We start from the raw sequence: 18,764 nt of genomic DNA, 5'->3' as shown, positions 1-18,764 counted from the left end.
TTGCAGTGCCTTGTTCTCCATTATTATTATTATGATTAAAGAAATATTATGCAGCCTCCATTTTTGAAGGAGTACCAGAAGCAAATGGAGAAAAATTGCAGCACAGCATCATGGGAAATGTGGGACCTTGGAGGTTTGGGGGGGGGGTACCAGGACAGAAGCAAAGTTGCATTCCACACCAGAACAATTTGGACTGAAATCAAAGTGAGCTTGGAAACAATTTTTGTGAATTTGCTTGTTACCGAATTCACAAAAATCAGGAGTCACTTTGGCTTGACTGTGGATCCACCTTGGAATGACCCCCCCATAAAAAGCAATCATGTGTGATAATACATCATGTTATTACGTGAATTCACATGGTTGGACCCACAGTGGCTTTGGATCAGAGCTGCAAAACCCTCTGTGTTAAGGGCTATAGATAAGTTTCTGTTCCGCTTTCCTGGTAACTGCTGAAAGTGGTTACAAGACATCTGAGATGTCAACACCTGTTCCCTGTTATTGCTGTCAAACGTCCTATAAAAGATCAAGTCCAGGGATCTTTACTTTGCGCAGCCTGTTTGGGATGAATCCTGAGGCTTTGTCTCGCATATACAATACAGTCCTTGGTTTATCCTGGATCTGCCTATGAGTGATTCCTGCCTTTGAATTTTTTCCATTTCAGAAAGAGTTAGGGAGCTGGGTATGTTTAGCCTGGAAAAGAGATGGTTAACAAGTGATATGACTGCCCTGTTTAAGTTTTGGAAGGAATGTCACAGATGAAGCAAGCTTATTTTCTGGTGCTCCAGAGACTAGAACATAAAACAATGGATGCAAGATCCAGGAAAAGAGATTCCACCTCAACATTAGGAGGAACTTTCTGACAGTAAGGGCTGTGTAACAGTAGAACACACTCCCTCGGAGAATGGTGGAGTCTCCTTCTTTGGAGGTCTTTAAACAGAGGCTGGATGGCCATCTATCAGGGATGCTTTGATTGAGAGTTCCTGCATGACAGAATGGGGTTGGACTGGATGGCCCTTGGGGTCTCTTCCAACTCTGATTCTATGAGTCACACAGGGATGATTAAATGAATACCCCAGTTCGGATCCACGTCATCTTGTCATTTGATTCCAGAGCCAGAAAGTAATCAGGAGATGTGGTTGCAAAGGCTTGCTTCAGCAAAGGGCCTGAGAGAATAGAACCCTTGCCTTGTTTTGCAAAAAAAAAAAAAAGTCCAGGGCAGAGTGGAAATGATGTTTCAATCCCTAATAACTCCCAAGTGCCAATGGCTCACCCCACTGTTTCAAAAAGGGGAGGCAAAAGGTCACCAGACAGTTGCAGCTCTCAAAATCTCCGGGGGCCTTGTATCCTCACTGGACTTTCATCCGTGGCCTAGACATGAAATCTGATGTATATTTGCCTCATTTCATTTCTTTACTGTATAAACATTCAAGTGCCAAAACTGAGGTTCTCAGATTCTCATGGGTCAAAATCCAAAGCGGTGCTCTGTTGCAATGCATACAAAAGTGGAAAGTTACAACAGACTGTGTTTAAAAAAGGTCCTGATTATTGCCCAGAAGTCTTAAATACAAGGGTGCTTTCAGGGCAGACAAAGGTTGCTGATGTCTTTTCAAGCTGAAATTCTAAAGCCTATTGCATTTGCAATTCAGAAAAATAATCAATGGATATATAAATGTAAAAATGACCAATGTCCAAGGTGAGTCCATCATTCTGCATGAATTAATGATTGGGGCATATACAGATGCACAAAACAGTATAATTCATTTAATATTAATTACAATAAATAATTACAGTAGAGTGCCATGTTACATGGGTTCCTATTACACAGTTCCATGATTTGAAAACAACTTCACTGGAGTCTGACTATAGAATCATGCTGGAGGACCTAGAAAATGCCTAGAGAAAACACTTCTTTAGGTATTGGTAGGTCCTCCAACACGACCCTATAGTCAACGTCCAGCAAACGCGTACCATAGAGTCACACTGGAAGACCTAGAAAATGCCTAGAGAGCACTTCATCATTTATTTTAGGTTTAAAAAAATAGTGTTCGAGATTATATTGATATTTCATATTACACAAAGGGTCCTGGAATGGATCCCTTGTGTACAAGGGAGTACGATTGTACTCTACTTGCTACTCTGAGACTTGATAGACAGTATTCTACATCAGCTGCTTTTAGTTACAAAAGTGTAACCAAGTACAATCAGCCCTCCACATCCACGGCTTTATTATCCATGGATTTGAGCATCCACATCTGAAACATATTTTTAAACTATATAAATTCCAAAAGGAAATTTGATTTTGCCATTTTATATAAACCATTTTATTATGCCATCCTATTTATTGGGAATTGAGCATCGATGGATTTTGGTATCCATAAGGGGTCCTGGAACCAAATTCCAGCAGATACCAAGAGGCCTCTGTAACATCTTCTGGCCCAACTCCACCCGCCTACCAACCTGAACAGCTATCACCTGCATCGAGCTAAAAAAAAAAGTCTACTGTTCTGCTGGCAATTGGGGTGCAAGGAGGATGACATTCCCAGTCGCCTTGCATTAGCAAGCAAGGCTGTGATGATCAGAAGCAGGACCTCTGTTGCAATCCCTTGTTGGAGCCTCACTTGCTGGTGGGAGGGGTATGGAAGTGTCATTCTTGCACCCTGACTGGCAGCTGAGCAAATGTCCTTTACTTGATGGGGCTGCTGGCTGGACTGGAAGGGCATAGGTGATCATGACAACAGTGGCACAACCATGACAGTGATCTTATTTAATACATAACTGTTATAGATTCATAACATTAGGTTACTATGAACTTGTAACTGCAATACAGTATGGTAGAATTCAAAGATATAGCCGTGTTAGTCTGTAGAATCAGTACGTACAGAGATCATGTAGCACCTTTGAGACTAACTGAAAGAAAAAAAATTGGCAGCGTGAGCTTTCCTAGACTTCAGTCTACTTTGTCAGATGCATAATGCTACAAGATATTCTACAGACTAACACGGCTATATCTTTGAATAATGCATCTGAGGAAGTAGATTGAAGTCCACCAAAGCTCATGCTGCCAATTTCTTTCTTTCAGTTCGTCTCAAGGTGCTACAAGATCTCTCTATATGCAATATAGTATACAAAACATTGTCCAAAAATAACTTTCCCAACTTCTGGTCCAGTGTGGTGGAGAAAGCTATCCCAGCAGGTGCCATTTTAGCCTTAATCTCATGCACACCAACATTTTGTAGATGAAACCCAGGACATACATTAGAGCAGAGGTTCCCAACTTGTGCTCTGAGGAGCCCTTAGGGGTCTGTGTGCACGTCCCAGGTATTCGCCATACATTCCAGGTCTTTGTGGCATCCACATTTGGTGCACAATGTGGGACCTGCAATCTGCCTAATGGATAGGGTTGCCAGATCTTAGGGGCTGGCTCCAAGTCTTCAGTTTTAATGGGTCAACTCCAGGTGGGAAATGAAGGTTCAAATTCTTCAGGTTTTTTTCTTTTTCTTTTGAGAGTCGGGAAATCAGCTTTGATTTCCTTTGGGCAATAGGAAATGCCTGTCTGCAAATCGTCAGTTCACCTAGCATGGCACCAGCTTGCTACCATTTCCAAGAACTGATAGATTTGTTACTGTACAGCACACGCTAGTGGTGTAGTGGTTTGAGCATTGGCTTATCACCCTGGGGACCAGGGTTCAAATCCCTGCTTGGCCATGGAAACCCACTGAGTGACCTTAGGCAAGTCGCACTCTCTCAGCCTCAGAAGAAGGTAATGGCAAACCACCTGTGAATAAATCTTGCCAAAAAAACCCAATGATAGGTTTGCCTTAGGGTTGAGATAAGTCAGAAACAACTGGAAGGCACTCAACAACAGCAATGCTTAATGACATCACCAAGTGCTACCCAACAACAACAAAGCATATGGTTGCTAGAGCTCAGAGCCTGGCCTTGTTTCTCTAGTTTTTGTGGGACACCCCCAGGCAGGAAACAAGGGTGTAAATTGTCCTATTTTGGGAAAAATCAGCTCCAGGTAAGAGAAAAGGGCTCCGCGCAAATCTCCAGCTCAACTAGAAAAGCAGCAGCTTGCAAAATTTCCAATACTGTATTTAATTCATTCATTGCTGCAGCTTGCAGTGACTCTCCCATCCCTCCAAGTCACTGGAGTGTCAGGGCTCACTGTCCACACTACTCTGCATCCACCTTCAGGCTAGAAGCAAATACAGGTTGAGAGGGGTTTTGGTTTTTGGAGTTTTGGGGATTCTGGAATATTTGCAGCTACATAATGAGATACTCTGGAGATGGCACCCACAACTAAACATGCCATCAATTTAGGTTTTGTATACACCTGATACACATAGATAATTTTATGCACAATATTTTTTAATAATTTTGTGCATGAAACAAAGCTTCTGTTTATTGGACCATCACAAAGCTTTAATAATAATAACAATTAAAGCACTCATTAGGAATGTACATGAAGATTTGGAATATCTGAAAAAACAAAACAAAAAGAAAATGAGACATATATGCAATATGATTAAGAGAACAGATGGTCTCATCAGATGTTGATTTAGTAATAGATTGAAGATGGAACATCAAATTTAAATCATTAGCTAAAAACAAGCAAAGGAGAAAAAAGAAGTTCATGCTATACTTGTTTTAAAAAATTGATATTACGTTATTATTATTATTTCAGATGTATTTAGAGTGTGGATTACTTTAATAAACAAAAATAAAGACAATGGTATGAGGGAGGTATCTGAGGGTGGAAATGAAAAAAGAAGAGATAATCTATATAGAAGGATGAATAAGATGGAAGTGTCATCTATCAGCATATTAATGTAGTTGTGATTGCAAACTGTATACGCTGTAAGATTGTAAATAATTTTATTGCAACTAAATTAATAAAATATTTTTTTAAAATAATTCTGCATTGTAGATGCAGCCTCTGAAAGGGTTTTGTCTTTGTTGATGGTATTAAGTTAGTGGTTGGGGACATGTTATCTCCCTTTATTTCTCACGTAATTTCAGGTCTCTCCAGACAAAGTCCAGCATGCAAATCACCACACTGCCCTTTCTTTGACTGTCTGGTGTTTATAATAAATGAGTTATTATGCAATATACTGCTGCTGTTTGCTGCTTGGGGGCAGGTAGAGAAAGAGGTATGGATCAAAGGGCTGTGTGAGGCTTTGGACTGTACCTGGGGTCTGGGAATGGGAGACTGTCAAGATAAGTCCCGACAGTTCAGAACAGGTCAAGGTTTATCAACCACACTGTACTCAGCCAGCTTCCACTCTTTCCAGGCTGGTTAGTCTGCACGGCTGGCTCCTATTTGCATGGAAAAGCAATTGTACATGTTATTTGAATTTTCAGTTAATATCACAACCAGTATGACTATCAGCTTTCATGCTCACACATCATGGGGTCATCACAGAATTTAGAGTAGGTAAGGACCACAAGGCTCATCCAGCCCAATTCCTGCCATGCAGGAATGCACAACTACAGCACTCCTTGGCCTGACCTGGCCCCTCATCCCTTCCTCACTTACTGGGAAGCAGCTGCAGCAATCAGTGGAGATCTGTTCTCCTCTTTGGGAAGCAGCTGACTGATGTTCCCATCCCCTTCCATGAGCGATTGTTATTGATAGTGCAGTGGAGACACTAGAGGATACGGTGCTGCGGACCACACCGGATGATACCACAGCAGAAAGGGTGACACCCGGTCAGCCCCCCCGCACCATCCCCCATGCTCCATCCATGTTCACGTGTGCCACTTCTTCCCTCACGTTCTGTCCCCTGTGCTCTTTCTCCACACTCTGCCCCCTGCATACCTTCCTCACATGTGCTTCATCCCCCACAGGCCATGCTGTCCTTTTCTTTATCAGGAAAAGGACAGATCAGCATGGGGAAAGGGAATACCCCTGGAACTCCCACCTCTGGAAATGCCGCTGAAAGCCCCACTCCTGGAAACATCACCAGAAGCCCTGCACCCCAACACTGGGTGATGCCTGGTGTGGGAATGCCACTGGCTATAGGCAGAAGTGGAGTCCCTGGTCCAATTCCCCTTTGCTCTGAAGACCACTTGCATGAGAGGGCAGTGGGAACATGAGTCAACTGCTTCCCATGCAACAGAGGAATGGACTGCTGTCAACTGCAGTGGCTGCATTCTGGTAAGTAGGGATTGTGCGAGTTGTGAACCAGCACTGCATAGTGGTTTGAGTGTTGGACTATGACTCCGGAGACCAGGGTTTGATTCCAAGCTCAGCAATGAAACTCATTGGGTGACCTTGGGCAAGTCATATGCTCTCAGCCTCAAAGGAACAGGATGGCAAACCTCCTCTGAACAAATCTTGCCAAGAAAACTGTGTGATAGGGTTTGTTTTAGGGTTGCCATAAGTCAGAAACTTGAAGGCACACAAAACATGTGTCCTCTAAACTAGGGAATACATGGTGATTGTGACTACAAAAGAGTGAAGAGTGTGTAACTCTAAGTTATGCATTTGTAACTCCACAACAGGATACTGGCCATGATTTGGAAATGGCAATGCCCCACCTTCTCCCCTGCTCCCTGGAAACATCATTTAGAAACTGTTTGCTATGAAATGAAATTTTCCTTTGGTACCCTTATTTCTAGCATTGACAAAGTCACCAAGGGAATGTAAACTCAGATAATAGAAGAGTTCTGGATGTGAACACTTGTCAATGTCTCACTCCCCACAATGCTAAAAGTGAGGAGTGTCTGAAAATTTAATTGGGATGCAGAATTTTTATTGGAGCGGCTATAGGCTCAAGAACTAATGCGGTGTAGTGTATCATTGGAATATGACTGTGGAGATCAGGGTTCGAATCTTGGCCCTAGAAACCTATTGAGCAACCTTGGGCAAGTCATTCTCCAGGGATGTAGCCAAGGGAGGGGTTCTTGGGGTCCGGAACCCCCCCCCCCTTCCATTAGAAAAATGAATGCTGTGTGCTGCTGCGCCGCTGCACCCAAGCCCCATTATAATAGTGGCACTTAGTCTGGACCCCCCCCTTCCTAAAATCCTAGCTACGTCCCTGCATTCTCTCTCAGCCTCAGAGAGAGGCCCTCTGAATAAATCTTGGCAAGAAAAGTTTGTGATAGGTTTGCCTTAGGATTGCCATAGGTCAGAAATGACTTGAAGGCACCCAACATCAACAACAAGAAGAACACCAAAAGCAACAGCCTGATTTTGCCCCCCCACTCCATAGCTACACTCCTGGCCCACCCTGTTTTACAGTCTGTGATGAGACATGCATATTTGATAAAGGCCACTGGTGTCTGTCTTGGCACTGTGGATTGTGGTATTTTTAGATGGTTTCTTGCATAAGATAATGCCAGAATAACCGTGAAGAGTCCAAGGGTTGGCCTCTGTTCCTGGATCTGCAATAAATCCTGCCCTTTGGGCTTTTTCTCTCCAACTTGGCACTTCGTTTAGTCCTTAGGGACATTGTCATAACTTGCGCTTCCATTTTGAAAGAGCGCTCTGAGGATTTGCTGAAAATCGCCTTCGGATGTTGAAGCGCCTTTCCCCTATATTGAAGTTTTCCTTGTTGCTTTTTTCAGATTCGAATAGAACCAATCTGGCATAAAGCCTTCTATTTCCTGCATCAGTATCTGCAATTTGAAGCAATCTTTGTAGAAAGAATGCTGCAAGAGACAAGCTCTGTCTTTGGATGTTATCAGACAAGGGAAATTGGAAGTATAATCCAATGGCAATCCAATCACAATCATGGGGTTTAACATTATTGTGTGATAGACTACTACACGCAATTTCAGGCAATGGGAAGTCAGTCCAAACGCAATCATGGGGTTTCACGATATTGCATGAGAGGTGATCACATGCAGTTTCGGACAATGGTAAGCTATTTTCGGGCAATGGGAAGTCAGTTCAAACGCAATTCAAATTAACGTAAATTCACTCAACTAGCAAATTCACGTGAATTCGTTCTGGTCCCACTTTCTTTTCATTCGAAATTTAGAGAAAATCCTCCCATGTGATAAACTCCATTGTCTCCTGCAAAGTATAACACAAGAGAGGGAATCATGTGACCCTGCAGATGTTCTCGGACTGTAGCTCCCAGCATTCCTAGTTACAGCCATGTTAGCTATGACTGCTGGGAGGAACAGTCCAACAACATCTGGGGAATTGCACGATTCCCCACCATGCCATAAAGGGTACATTTCACAGATGAAAACTTGGGGTGCATCTGCACTGTAGAAATAACACAGGTTGACACCACTTTAAGTGCTGCAGCTCTAGCCTATGGGATCCTGGGATTTGTAGTTTTACAAAGGCTTTAAGCGTGCTGGTGCCTCACCAAACAACATGTCCCAGAATTCTGTAGGATGGACCCATGGCAGTTAAAGTGGTATCAAACTGCCTAATTTCTGCAATGTAGATGCACCCTGGGACACTTGGGACTCATCAAAATCAGAGTGTGCCAAATTGGGATTGTTGGATGGTATGTGTGACTACCTATATAACAAACTTGAAGAGAGGAAACAGGGAAGAGAAGAAATAGAAAATGGAGGAATGAAAGGAATGAAAAGATTAAAGGAAAGTTGAAAGAGGTGAAAGGAAACAGAGTGATCGGAAGAGGAAGGTAGAGAAAAAGTCAGAGAAAGAATGGAAAAGGGAAAGAGAAGAAGGGAAAGTGGGAAGTGGAGAAGGTAAGTTAAAGAAAAGGCAGGAGGAGAAAGGGGTATATAGCTTAAAATTAATAAAATAAATAGAAGAATAAGTTGGCCTGTTTTAAGATTCATGAAGATCCTTGAAGATGACATTTAAAGAGTGTAGAAACGAATACGTGTTTTAAAAATATTTTTAAAAGTAGGAGAATAAAAAATCTGATAAGAATATAGATGGAATATTGTTTAAATTGTTAGTATATTAATGTTAGTTTGTTATTGTTTGTATGTATGTTTGTATTGTGTATTGTGTTGGTAAGTACGAATATATATGTGCATTACACACACACACACACTCACTCATATATAAGTCTAAAAATTTTAGTCAAAAAATTGACCCCAAAAACCTAGGTCGACTTTATCCATGAGTCAATGTAAATACTATACTTTAACTCTTATTGAAAAGAGAACCATCCCTGGTAAAAGGCAAGAGTGGTATTTGTCTTGGAAGCACTGACCTCTCTCTGCTCTCTCTTCCATTCATCCTTTAGAGTGAGCCAAAACCATTATGCCTGCCAGAATTGTGTAGGTTCTTTGGCATTGTTTTCCTTTGCTTCATCATTTGGATCCTTTGTTGCATGTCCCTAAGTTTTACCCTCGACCTGTCCAAGGGTCATATCAAAATCCATAATTTTGCCCTCAAAACCTGCTCTCGACTTATACATGAGGTCGACTTATAGTCGAGTATATATGGTATATAAATAACAAACTTGAACTGTTTAACAGATATGCCTATTGGCTTATGAAGTCTCCCCCACCTCTGTGCCATACTTCTATTACTACTACTACTACTTTTATATTTGCCTTTCTGTTAATGCGAGTCTGACTTGGCAGTATGTCATTCATTGTTGTTGCTGAGGGCCTTCAAGTCATTTCTGACTTACAGAGCAAACCTAAGGCAAACTTGTTACCAGGGCTTTCTTGGCAAGAGCTGTCCAGAGCCGTTTTGCCCTTGACTTCCATTGAGGCTGAGAGAGTGTGACTTGGCCAAAGTCTCCCAGCAGGTCTCCATGGTTGAGCAGTTATTTGAACCCTGGTCTCCAGAGTCATCATCGAATGTCGAAGCTGACTTGATGGCAATTACGTTTACAGGCGGGATAGGGAGAAATTTTTTCCAGGGTTACCAAAATCATGCCCATATGGAGGTGAGGATGATGGAAAAGCCATAGATGACTGCCCTCTTTTCCCCTCTCAGACCTGCGCTACATCTCCCTCCCTTCTCCTACCCTTGTCTGCCATCTGGCTTTTACTTATCCCTTGGGGAGAGTGGGAAAGCCTCTTACACCACATTTCTCCAGCCGGCTGTGTTGCAACTGAATATTGTTGTATTGAGCTCTGGGAAGCTGGCAACCATTTAATGCTAACACAGCAAGTTGATCTGCCAGCCTGCCCCTTCACTCTCTTTCTTCTCCACTTGAACTTTGTAGTAAAGGTTAAGAAGGCTTTCCCTAGGGGGGTATTTTCTTTTTTCAAATTCTGGCCCAAATCCTACTGGCCTGCTGGCAAACTGTAAATCTCCACTAGCCTACATATGTGGAATGTCCCAGAGAGAGGGTCAGTTGGCAGCTAAGGGAAAGAGTTGTGCCAGGCAGTCTCCAGCTGCTCTTTTGCACCTGGGGCAAAAGATGTTGCATAAGGAAGGGCTGGGTGACTCCTTGCACACTGTGAAGTCAAAGGCTTTCAGGGTCGGCATCCATAGATTTTTGTGGGTTTTTCGGACTAGGTGACCATGTTTGAGAAGAGTTTATTCCTGACATTTCGCCAACATCTATGGCTGGCATCTTCAGAACATGGCCACATAGCTCGAAAAACCCACAAAATCCTTGTGCATTGTCTTCAGTGCTCAAGAAGTAACCAAGGTCTAATATGCACTGCAGGAATAATGCATTTGACACTGCTGTGGCTCAATGCCATGGAATCCTGAGGTTTGTAGTTAGTTAAGGCAACAGAGCTCACAAATCTACAGATCCTAGAATTCCAAAGCACAAAGCCACGGCAGTGAATGCGGTGTCAAACACAATTATATCTGCAATGCAGATAGACCTAAGAGTTATGCCAGTGTAAGCTAAGGACTGGATTCTAGCCTACACTTTTAAATTTTATTTTAATCTGATTTAATTTTATATATTGACTTTATATCCCGCTTATCTCCCAAAATGGGATTCAAAGTGGCTACTTCCTTGACCACCACTTCATAATGCTCTTTCTCTCACACACATATATATTGTACCTAGAGGCTTCATACTCTGAAAAGAATAAGTTAACATTCAAGAGGCACGATGGTGCTTCAATGCATTTTATGCTGTTCATTTAACCTTAGGCTGCTGCTACACCACAGAATTAATGCTGTTTGATCTCACCACTTACAGGACAAAATGCTCCTGGAGCAGTTTTGGGATTAAGGTGAAGTTCCCATGATGGAAGAATAGAACTGAAAGTCTGTAGAAGACTGAACAATCACCAAGAATGTCTCTGGACAAAGGAGTCTCACTCCCAGAGGGAGGTAAACACATTAGATTTCTGTTAACATGTAAGCCCAAGTCTGTCTCCCACCTTCACTTCTATCAGTGAAAGGATTGCACAGACTTCAGTCTTAATTGATCTATCCCAGCTAAGTGCCCTGGCTTCCCCCATGTTGAGCCAGCAGGATCTCTAAACATGGCCATGGAAGTCCTTTTATGGCATGACTGGTTTCCTGCTCTGGGTGCCTGAAACATCCCTTTAATATCAAACTGATATCAAAGTGAAGGGATGCAGAGAGAGGCTAGAACTTCAGGTAACGACTCCTTGCCTTGATTTGCTCTCTGCAAAGTCATCCATCCTCTTGTGCTAGAGACTTTCCTCTTTATGCCAGAACCTATAACTGAATCCTCAGCTCAGTGGTTCATATGACTGGGATGTAATTCACGTCCAAGGGTCATCTAAAATACATGACTTTTGCAACCTTAGACTAAATACAGTCGGTCCTTCTTATACACGGATTCAAGCATACATGGTTTGAAAATGTTCCAAAAAAGTATACATTTACCTTGATGTTCCATTTTTTATTAGGGACACCATTTTGCTATGTCATTATACTTAATGGGACTTGAGCATACACGGATTTTGTTATACACGGGGGATCTTGGTACCAAACCCCAGGGTATTATGAAGGACCAAATGGGTGGGGGGGGGGGGGGGGTGCGGAGAGATAAAGAATAATGACCTCTGCCCTAATGTAGCTACTGTTTGTGAGTGAAATGGGAGCTGGCTTTGTACAGCCATCAAGAGTTGTTCCTGCTCACACAGAGTCCAATTCTCTGGACAAAGTTTCTTCATTTGTACCAAGTCAGTTGCAAGACACTGATGTTTCTTTTGTCTGATGCTCTCATTGCCCATAATTGCTATTTGAATAGCACACTCTGATCTATTACCCTCCAGACATAATGGATTGCAACCCCCATCCTCCCCAGCCAGCATGAGCCACTGGAGATTTGAGTTCAAGTGAATTGAACCACTATGAAGCAGTGCATCTTGGCAGCAGACCACAGAATAGGGTTGGCAAGTCAGGATTATCTCTGGCCCTGAGATTTCATGCCCTCTAACGTTTCATAGCATCAGAGAATCATAAAGTGGGAAGGACCCTGCATAGGCCATTCAGTCTATACGATCCAGGGGTGATCATATTACATCAATATTAAAATCACTCCACTGGTTGCCAGTTAGTTTCGGGGCAAGGTACAAAGTGTTGGTTATTACCTTTAAAGCCCTGCATAGTTTGGTTTCGGGTTACCTACAGGATTGTCTTCTCCTGTACAATCCGCCCCATACGCTCAAGTCCTCCGGCGGACATTTACTCCAGTCTCCCAGGACTAAGCTGGCAACTGTCAGCCAGAAGACTTTTTCTTTCGCGGTCCCTAGACTGTGGAATGACCTTCCAGAAATGATGTGACAGCTGAATATGGAATATGACTTTAAAAGATCATTAATGACCAGTCTCTTCTAGCAGACTTATCCAGATGATTTTTAAATTGTGAACTTTAAATGTGGATTGTCTTTAGTACATCTTATTTGTCCTTTTAAATTGATGTGTGTGTTTACCTGAAGTGTTTTAACTGATGTTTGTCTGTTAATTGTTGTTGTTCTCTGCCTCAATCCATGGGGAGAAACTCACTAGTGAGGGACCAGCAGCTGATGGTCTGTCGATTGCCACCAGTCCATGTCCTACTACTTTGAGAAGTAGCAGTGCAAATGAATCTTCTCTATACTTTCATAGAAACAGCCCTGTAAAATAGATCAAGTACAGAGACAAGGCTAGATCTTGGGGTAACAACACCTCCTTGCTTTGGTTCACTCTCTACAAAGTGATGAAATCGCAGTGCCTGATGTAATCCTATTATGGCCCAGTGAGTTAGTGGAGACTCAAACCTGGATATCTGAAATCCCAATCCAGCACTCTGATCATAGCACTGCATAGGCTGTATTTCATTCAGACTGATCCATTGGCTTGGAAGAAGAGCACTCATTGCAGGCTGGATTGCATCTCAAGAAACTGTCCTTGCATGCTTCTTATCTGGAACATTTGGAAACTGACACAGCATTCTTGAAAAAGATTTTGGCTCCTGGCTCTTAGAGGTCCCCTTTAAGGACATATCCATGTTCTTTGCTGTTTTTGGTCGATATGCATGAGGGTCTTGGATAGCTTATTTAAAGTTCACACAACTATATGAAGTAGAAAATGGGAAAAGATATAGTTGACCTCATAGGAAATTACAGTGAGAAAGAGAAAGATAATTAATTGGATTGTAAGGTGAACCTAATCAGGAAGAACTGAGTTATAGACAACATTAGTTAAACAAGCTTGATATATATAAAGGGTGTGTGTTTGTACTTGTTTGTCTGTATATGTATTATTATGTAAGTATGTTATGTGTTATATATTTATAAGGGGGGTTGTTATTTGTATATATTTATGTATTTTCATCTAATAAAATAATTTTTAAAAGAAGTTCATATAACAACCCAGGGCAATCTTATCACCTTATTGCCAAAGGAGCCACCAGAAGCCCAAGCATGTGACAAAAAGGCTAAAGCAAGTGTCAAGAGAAGCCAATATTGCTTGCTTTTCTCATCTCCCTGCACTTCCTCTGGCCACACATTCAGTATTCTCGCAATGTTGAGCATCTCCAAGTCTTATTTAATCTAAAGCTCCAGCCAGGAAGCTATTAATAGATTCCAAGCAAGAAACGATGCCCAGGGAACGGTACTCCATCTTTCGACAGGATTACAGCTAGGATTATTCAAAGAGTGTGCCAAAATGTTTGCAACACATGCTCTGGATTGTCTTCTTTGGCTTTCTCCATTCAGACAGACAGACTGTTGGGACATTCAAACAGGGCTGGCTCTGTTTCTGTTGTAATTCCTTATATGCTTATTTTAAGCAGGAAATTTTGCATTTGCTCCAGAATTTCGCACTGGGAAATGGTGGTTAATCGGCCACGGCAAAGAATGCTCCATGTTCAACTGAAAAACATCAAGGGGGTATTTTTTCAGACAATGTTTGTGTGAAAGAAAAATAATGCGAACACAAAGTTGTCAAAACCAGCTCCTTTTTACATTCGCTAAATTTCGAAAGTACAAAGGAGCTTATTTTCACATTATTTCTCTTTCATGCCAACGCATCTGAGAAACAACACCGGATTTTAAAATCCCATTTCTGCATGGGATTTTACCAATTCGCCCTCCGTGTGATAAATCCCAATATCCCTTGAGGCAGCTAAAGAGAGTGGCAATACCATGCTTGTTTTGCAATGATTTTATTAAAAATAACAAAGAGACTCAATGAATGATATAGACTGATTTCTCCCACCCCCCAATTGCAACCACACAGTTTGTGTAGTCCTTCCTTTTGTTACACGGGGCAAAAACAGAGGCAAACTCTCTAGATCCAAAAGTCATACAGAAAAGGACAATATCATCCAAAATCCACAAAACAGCGATACCTTCATTGGCCAAACAAAATGCATAAAATTGAGGATGCATGATTTTGAAGTTGAACTAGCTTCTTCATCAGGCAAAGGTGTTAAAAATGAGGCATAAAAGGGGGGGGGGTGACTATGTTGGAGTCACAGGGTTACGTTTTTGTCAAGACAATGTTATAGTTGTTCTAAGTTAAGATGGCACAGAGGGATATCCATGTAGGCAGAGGCCACTCCGCTTTCTGGCCATGCAGCACTGGAAGACATAGCATCATAAAGTCCAGGAAATGAAATTTAAGTCCATTAGCAACACAGAAAGGAACTATCTTTACTGAGAACAACTATAACAACATCTTGATAAAATGTAGGTCTATGACTCCAACACTGGAGGCCTCTGCTCTGTAGAAATAATCCAGTTTGTCACCACTTTAATTGCCATGGCTCAATGCTATGGAATCCTGGGGTGTGTAGTTGGTTGTGTGATGTCAAACTGGATTATTTCTGCAGTGTGGATGCAGCCGCTGTAATTTTTTTCCCTTTCTTTTTCCTGTATGATTTTTAACACCTTTGCCATATGGAAAAAGCCAGTGGAGTTTCGAAAGCTTGCATCACATATTTTGTGCATTTTGGATGTTATAGTTCCAAAAATGTTTATGAGCACTGAATCTGAAAGCAAGGAAGTTTGATAAAAATCATCACAGTGAGTCACGAAACAGATTTACCAGATTCAATGCTGCCCTGTTAAGTTTTATATTTCCCATCTGCTTCCCCTACATCCTTGTAGAAGACTCCCTCAATTCTCATTCCCATCTGTACACTGTGCAAGCCCTCATTCTCCTGAAAAAATTGGCACTGCCTATAACAGAGCTCCAAATATTCAAACAGGGGCCAACACCCAATAGGTTGGATCCAAAGATGTCTTTCTATTTATGCAAAAGCCATTTCACATGCACAGCTCATGCAAAAACAATCAGGGAGCAAACCAAACCAAAGATGCTCTTTGCTTGCACACCATCTTGTTCATCCGAATGTACAAGAGCGGCTGAAGGACATACGTATTTTAGCATTGCGTAAGCTCTTGTGTAACGGTTGGCAGAACTGTGCTAGTGATTTCTTTCCTACTTTCTTGGCATCCAACCCAGTGCAAATGAGGGAGTCAGTGTGGAACGTGGCTTTCTGACATCATACGAAAGTAAGATGCTTGTCCTCTGGAACCTTGTACCCCAGTTTGTGTTCTTCAAATAGCTTGCTCAGCTCCTCCATGTAGTGCTGGTGTAACTCATCCACTTCCTCTTGGCTGGGGTTGGGCTTCTTCTCAACCTGGATGGGCTTGCCAACTGGTGGGAAGAAGGTAGAGAGGGAGAGGAGATAAGCAGGAGGAAAACATTGGCTGAGATCCTTCATTGCACTTGCAGGGTGCAAATCAAGGGTGGGCAAAGTTCTGCATGTATATGTGCCTCCCCAGGGGTCAAAATATTTCCCCACAATTTTGTTTTGCTCTAGCATGTGTCCAAATGCACACTAGAAGGCATTGAACCCCGGGGGGGGGGCATGGGAGACATTTCCACCATATTTTATGACATTTGTTGTGGGTGCCCAGCTGGAAAAGGCTGTCCTAGAAACACACAGCCACAAAATGAATGGGAATAATTGTGTATTCTTGCATGGCAGGGGTGTTTGTGGTCCCTTCCAGCCCTTCGGCTGCTGCCACACTGCATCGATTTTAGATAATGTGATTGCTGTTAACTCAACAGCTCTATTAACAAGCTTTTCAAGATAAAAGGAGAAAATGCAGTAAGTTAGGAAACTTGCTTTAAATTTTATTTTTACATTCCAAACACAGAACAGAAACTGAAATCATACTTGAAAAATACTTGGGAAAAATTAATGGAGTATGATTCTGTTTTAACTGACATGGCTTCATCCGATGGGAACCCTGGGATTTGTAATTTGTTGGGATTTGTAATTTGTTGTTGCTCCAAATCATTCTGACAGAGAAGTCTAAATATCCCACAAAACTACAGACCCCAGAATTCCATAGCATTGAGCAATGCCAGTTAAAGCAGTGTCAAACTGCATTAATTCTGCAGTGTAGATGCAGCTTAAGATTCTGTGATTCAATGACTCTGTGATTCTCGGTCATATTGTTATTTGTATTGATTCATGGTGGCGTCCGACACACCATGTCAACTTTGGATTTTCATATCTATTTCAAAAGAGAGAAAAATCAGCTATGCAGGAATCCTTTTTTGAATCAGCACTAAGGTGTTGGGGTTTTACGCCTTCTTGCTGAAGCTTTACATTAATTGTGTTTGGCAGACAACAATGGGCTGCCATCCTTTGAGTCCTACCTTGGTCTATCCCATTAAATGTCTTCTGTTATAGGGGTTGGGAAAAGTGAGTAAGACCACTGTGAGGATCCAAACAAGGTGTCAAACAATTATAGGTAATTGCAGCCTGTCAAATCCCATCAGAGAAGGTAACCTTACCTGTAGGAACCTGCCTTTTTAAATTAACCTGTTGAGAAGGACTGGCTTTAGTTGATCCTGACTGGGTCTGATTATAACTTGTTCATCACAGTGAACCCAGTCACTTTCTGCTTGTAAAAACAGATCTGCTTCTACATTTTTTAAAAATAGTATCCCTGATGGTTTGGAAAGGTTGGGAATATTCAGTATAGAAACAAGGGTCCTGATTAGGAAGGTTTATGTTATTCAGCATAGGGGTTTATCATACAAAGGTGATAGGGAGTTATCCTGTGAATATCCCAGAAAAATTGCATAATTACACTTAACTATTTCACACGGTGTCGCACAAAACCTGCCATTAAAGTGGTCACAAAGAAGCATTAACACGCATCTTTTTACTTTTGGGATTTGAGCAACAATGCATTTCCGATATCACTTTATTAGCGCAATTGCATGTGATAACCATTTCTGCTTCTTTCACAGGATGCTTTAACTGTGCTTTAATCTCTCTTTAATGTCAAGCTCAGACCTAGTGTGATAAACTCCATAGAAACAGTAACCCTGATTGTTTGGGAAGGTTTGGGATAGTCAGCATAGAAGCAAGGACCATGATTAGGAGGGTTTGCATTATTCAGCATAGAAACAGAAGCCCTAATTGTTAGGAAAGGTTGGTACATTCAGCATATAACCAGGAACCCTGATTGTTTGAGAAGATGTATGGAATATTCAATAAACAGGAGCTCTGATTATCTAGAAACGTTGGTAACATTCAGAGTAGAACCAGGTTCCCTTATTGCTGGGGAAGCTTGGTGGTATTCAGCACAAAAAAGTAGGAGCCCTGGTTATTTGGGAATGGTGATGATATTCAATATGAAAATGGAAGCTCTGATTATTTGGGAAAGCTGGTGGTATTTAAATCAATACATTATTCCCTCATAGGGGTTGTTGTTGTTGTTGTTGTTGTTGTTGTGTGCCTTCAAATTGTTTCTGACTTGTGACAACCCTAAGATGAACCTTAGGTTTTCTTGGCAAGATTTGTTCAGAGAGGTTTGCCACTGCCTTCCCCTGAGGCTGAGAGTGTGTGACTTGCCCAAGGCCGCCCAGTGGGATTCTTGGCCAAGATGGAAATCGAACCCTGGTCTCAAATCACTATGCTAATACCCCACCATATTTCACCATCATTCTTCTTACTAGTTAAAAATGCAAGTAGAATCTCCTTCCCTCTCTTTATTGTGATTTTGGAAAGTGCTGTTTTTGTTTTACTTTTATGGCAAGAGCCATTTGAAGCCACTGTAATATCCATTCAATAGAGGCTTGGTGATTTGGATCTGAATAAAGCTAGCTTATAACTATGCAACGATTTAAAGGAGGACAGGACACTGCAACTCAGAGATAAAGAGTTCATCTACACTGTAAATTTTGAATTCTAAATGATGAATTTTAAATATGGATTGCTTTAATATATGTATATCCTGTCCCTTTTAAATTGTATATATGTCCTTTTAAATTGATGTGTATTTTACCTAATGTTTTAAGTGTGTCTTTTCATTGTTGTCCCTTTCCACAGTCTATGGGAAGAAGTGAGTGAGAAATCATCATCATCATCATCATCATCATCATCATCATCATCATCATCATCATC

At 41.7% G+C, this 18,764-nt stretch overlaps 1 protein-coding gene across 1 annotated transcript in view; it reads right to left on the bottom strand.

The window, feature by feature from the left end:
- Positions 1–15,215: 15,215 nt before the first annotated feature.
- The window catches only part of MOGAT2 (monoacylglycerol O-acyltransferase 2), a 36,828-nt gene continuing 33,279 nt past the window's right edge, over positions 15,216–18,764 (bottom strand). The window contains exon 6 of the mRNA XM_042459842.1: positions 15,216–15,991. Within this exon, the coding sequence (XP_042315776.1) occupies positions 15,837–15,991 (155 nt within the window). The 3' untranslated portion in view covers positions 15,216–15,836. The remainder of the gene's footprint in view (positions 15,992–18,764) is intronic.

The sequence above is a fragment of the Sceloporus undulatus genome, chromosome 3 (genome assembly GCF_019175285.1).
Source record: "Sceloporus undulatus isolate JIND9_A2432 ecotype Alabama chromosome 3, SceUnd_v1.1, whole genome shotgun sequence".
In the NCBI taxonomy this organism is placed as follows: domain Eukaryota; kingdom Metazoa; phylum Chordata; class Lepidosauria; order Squamata; family Phrynosomatidae; genus Sceloporus; species Sceloporus undulatus.
Note: the sequence above shows the minus strand (reverse complement) of the source record. Positions and strands in the feature narration are given on the sequence as shown.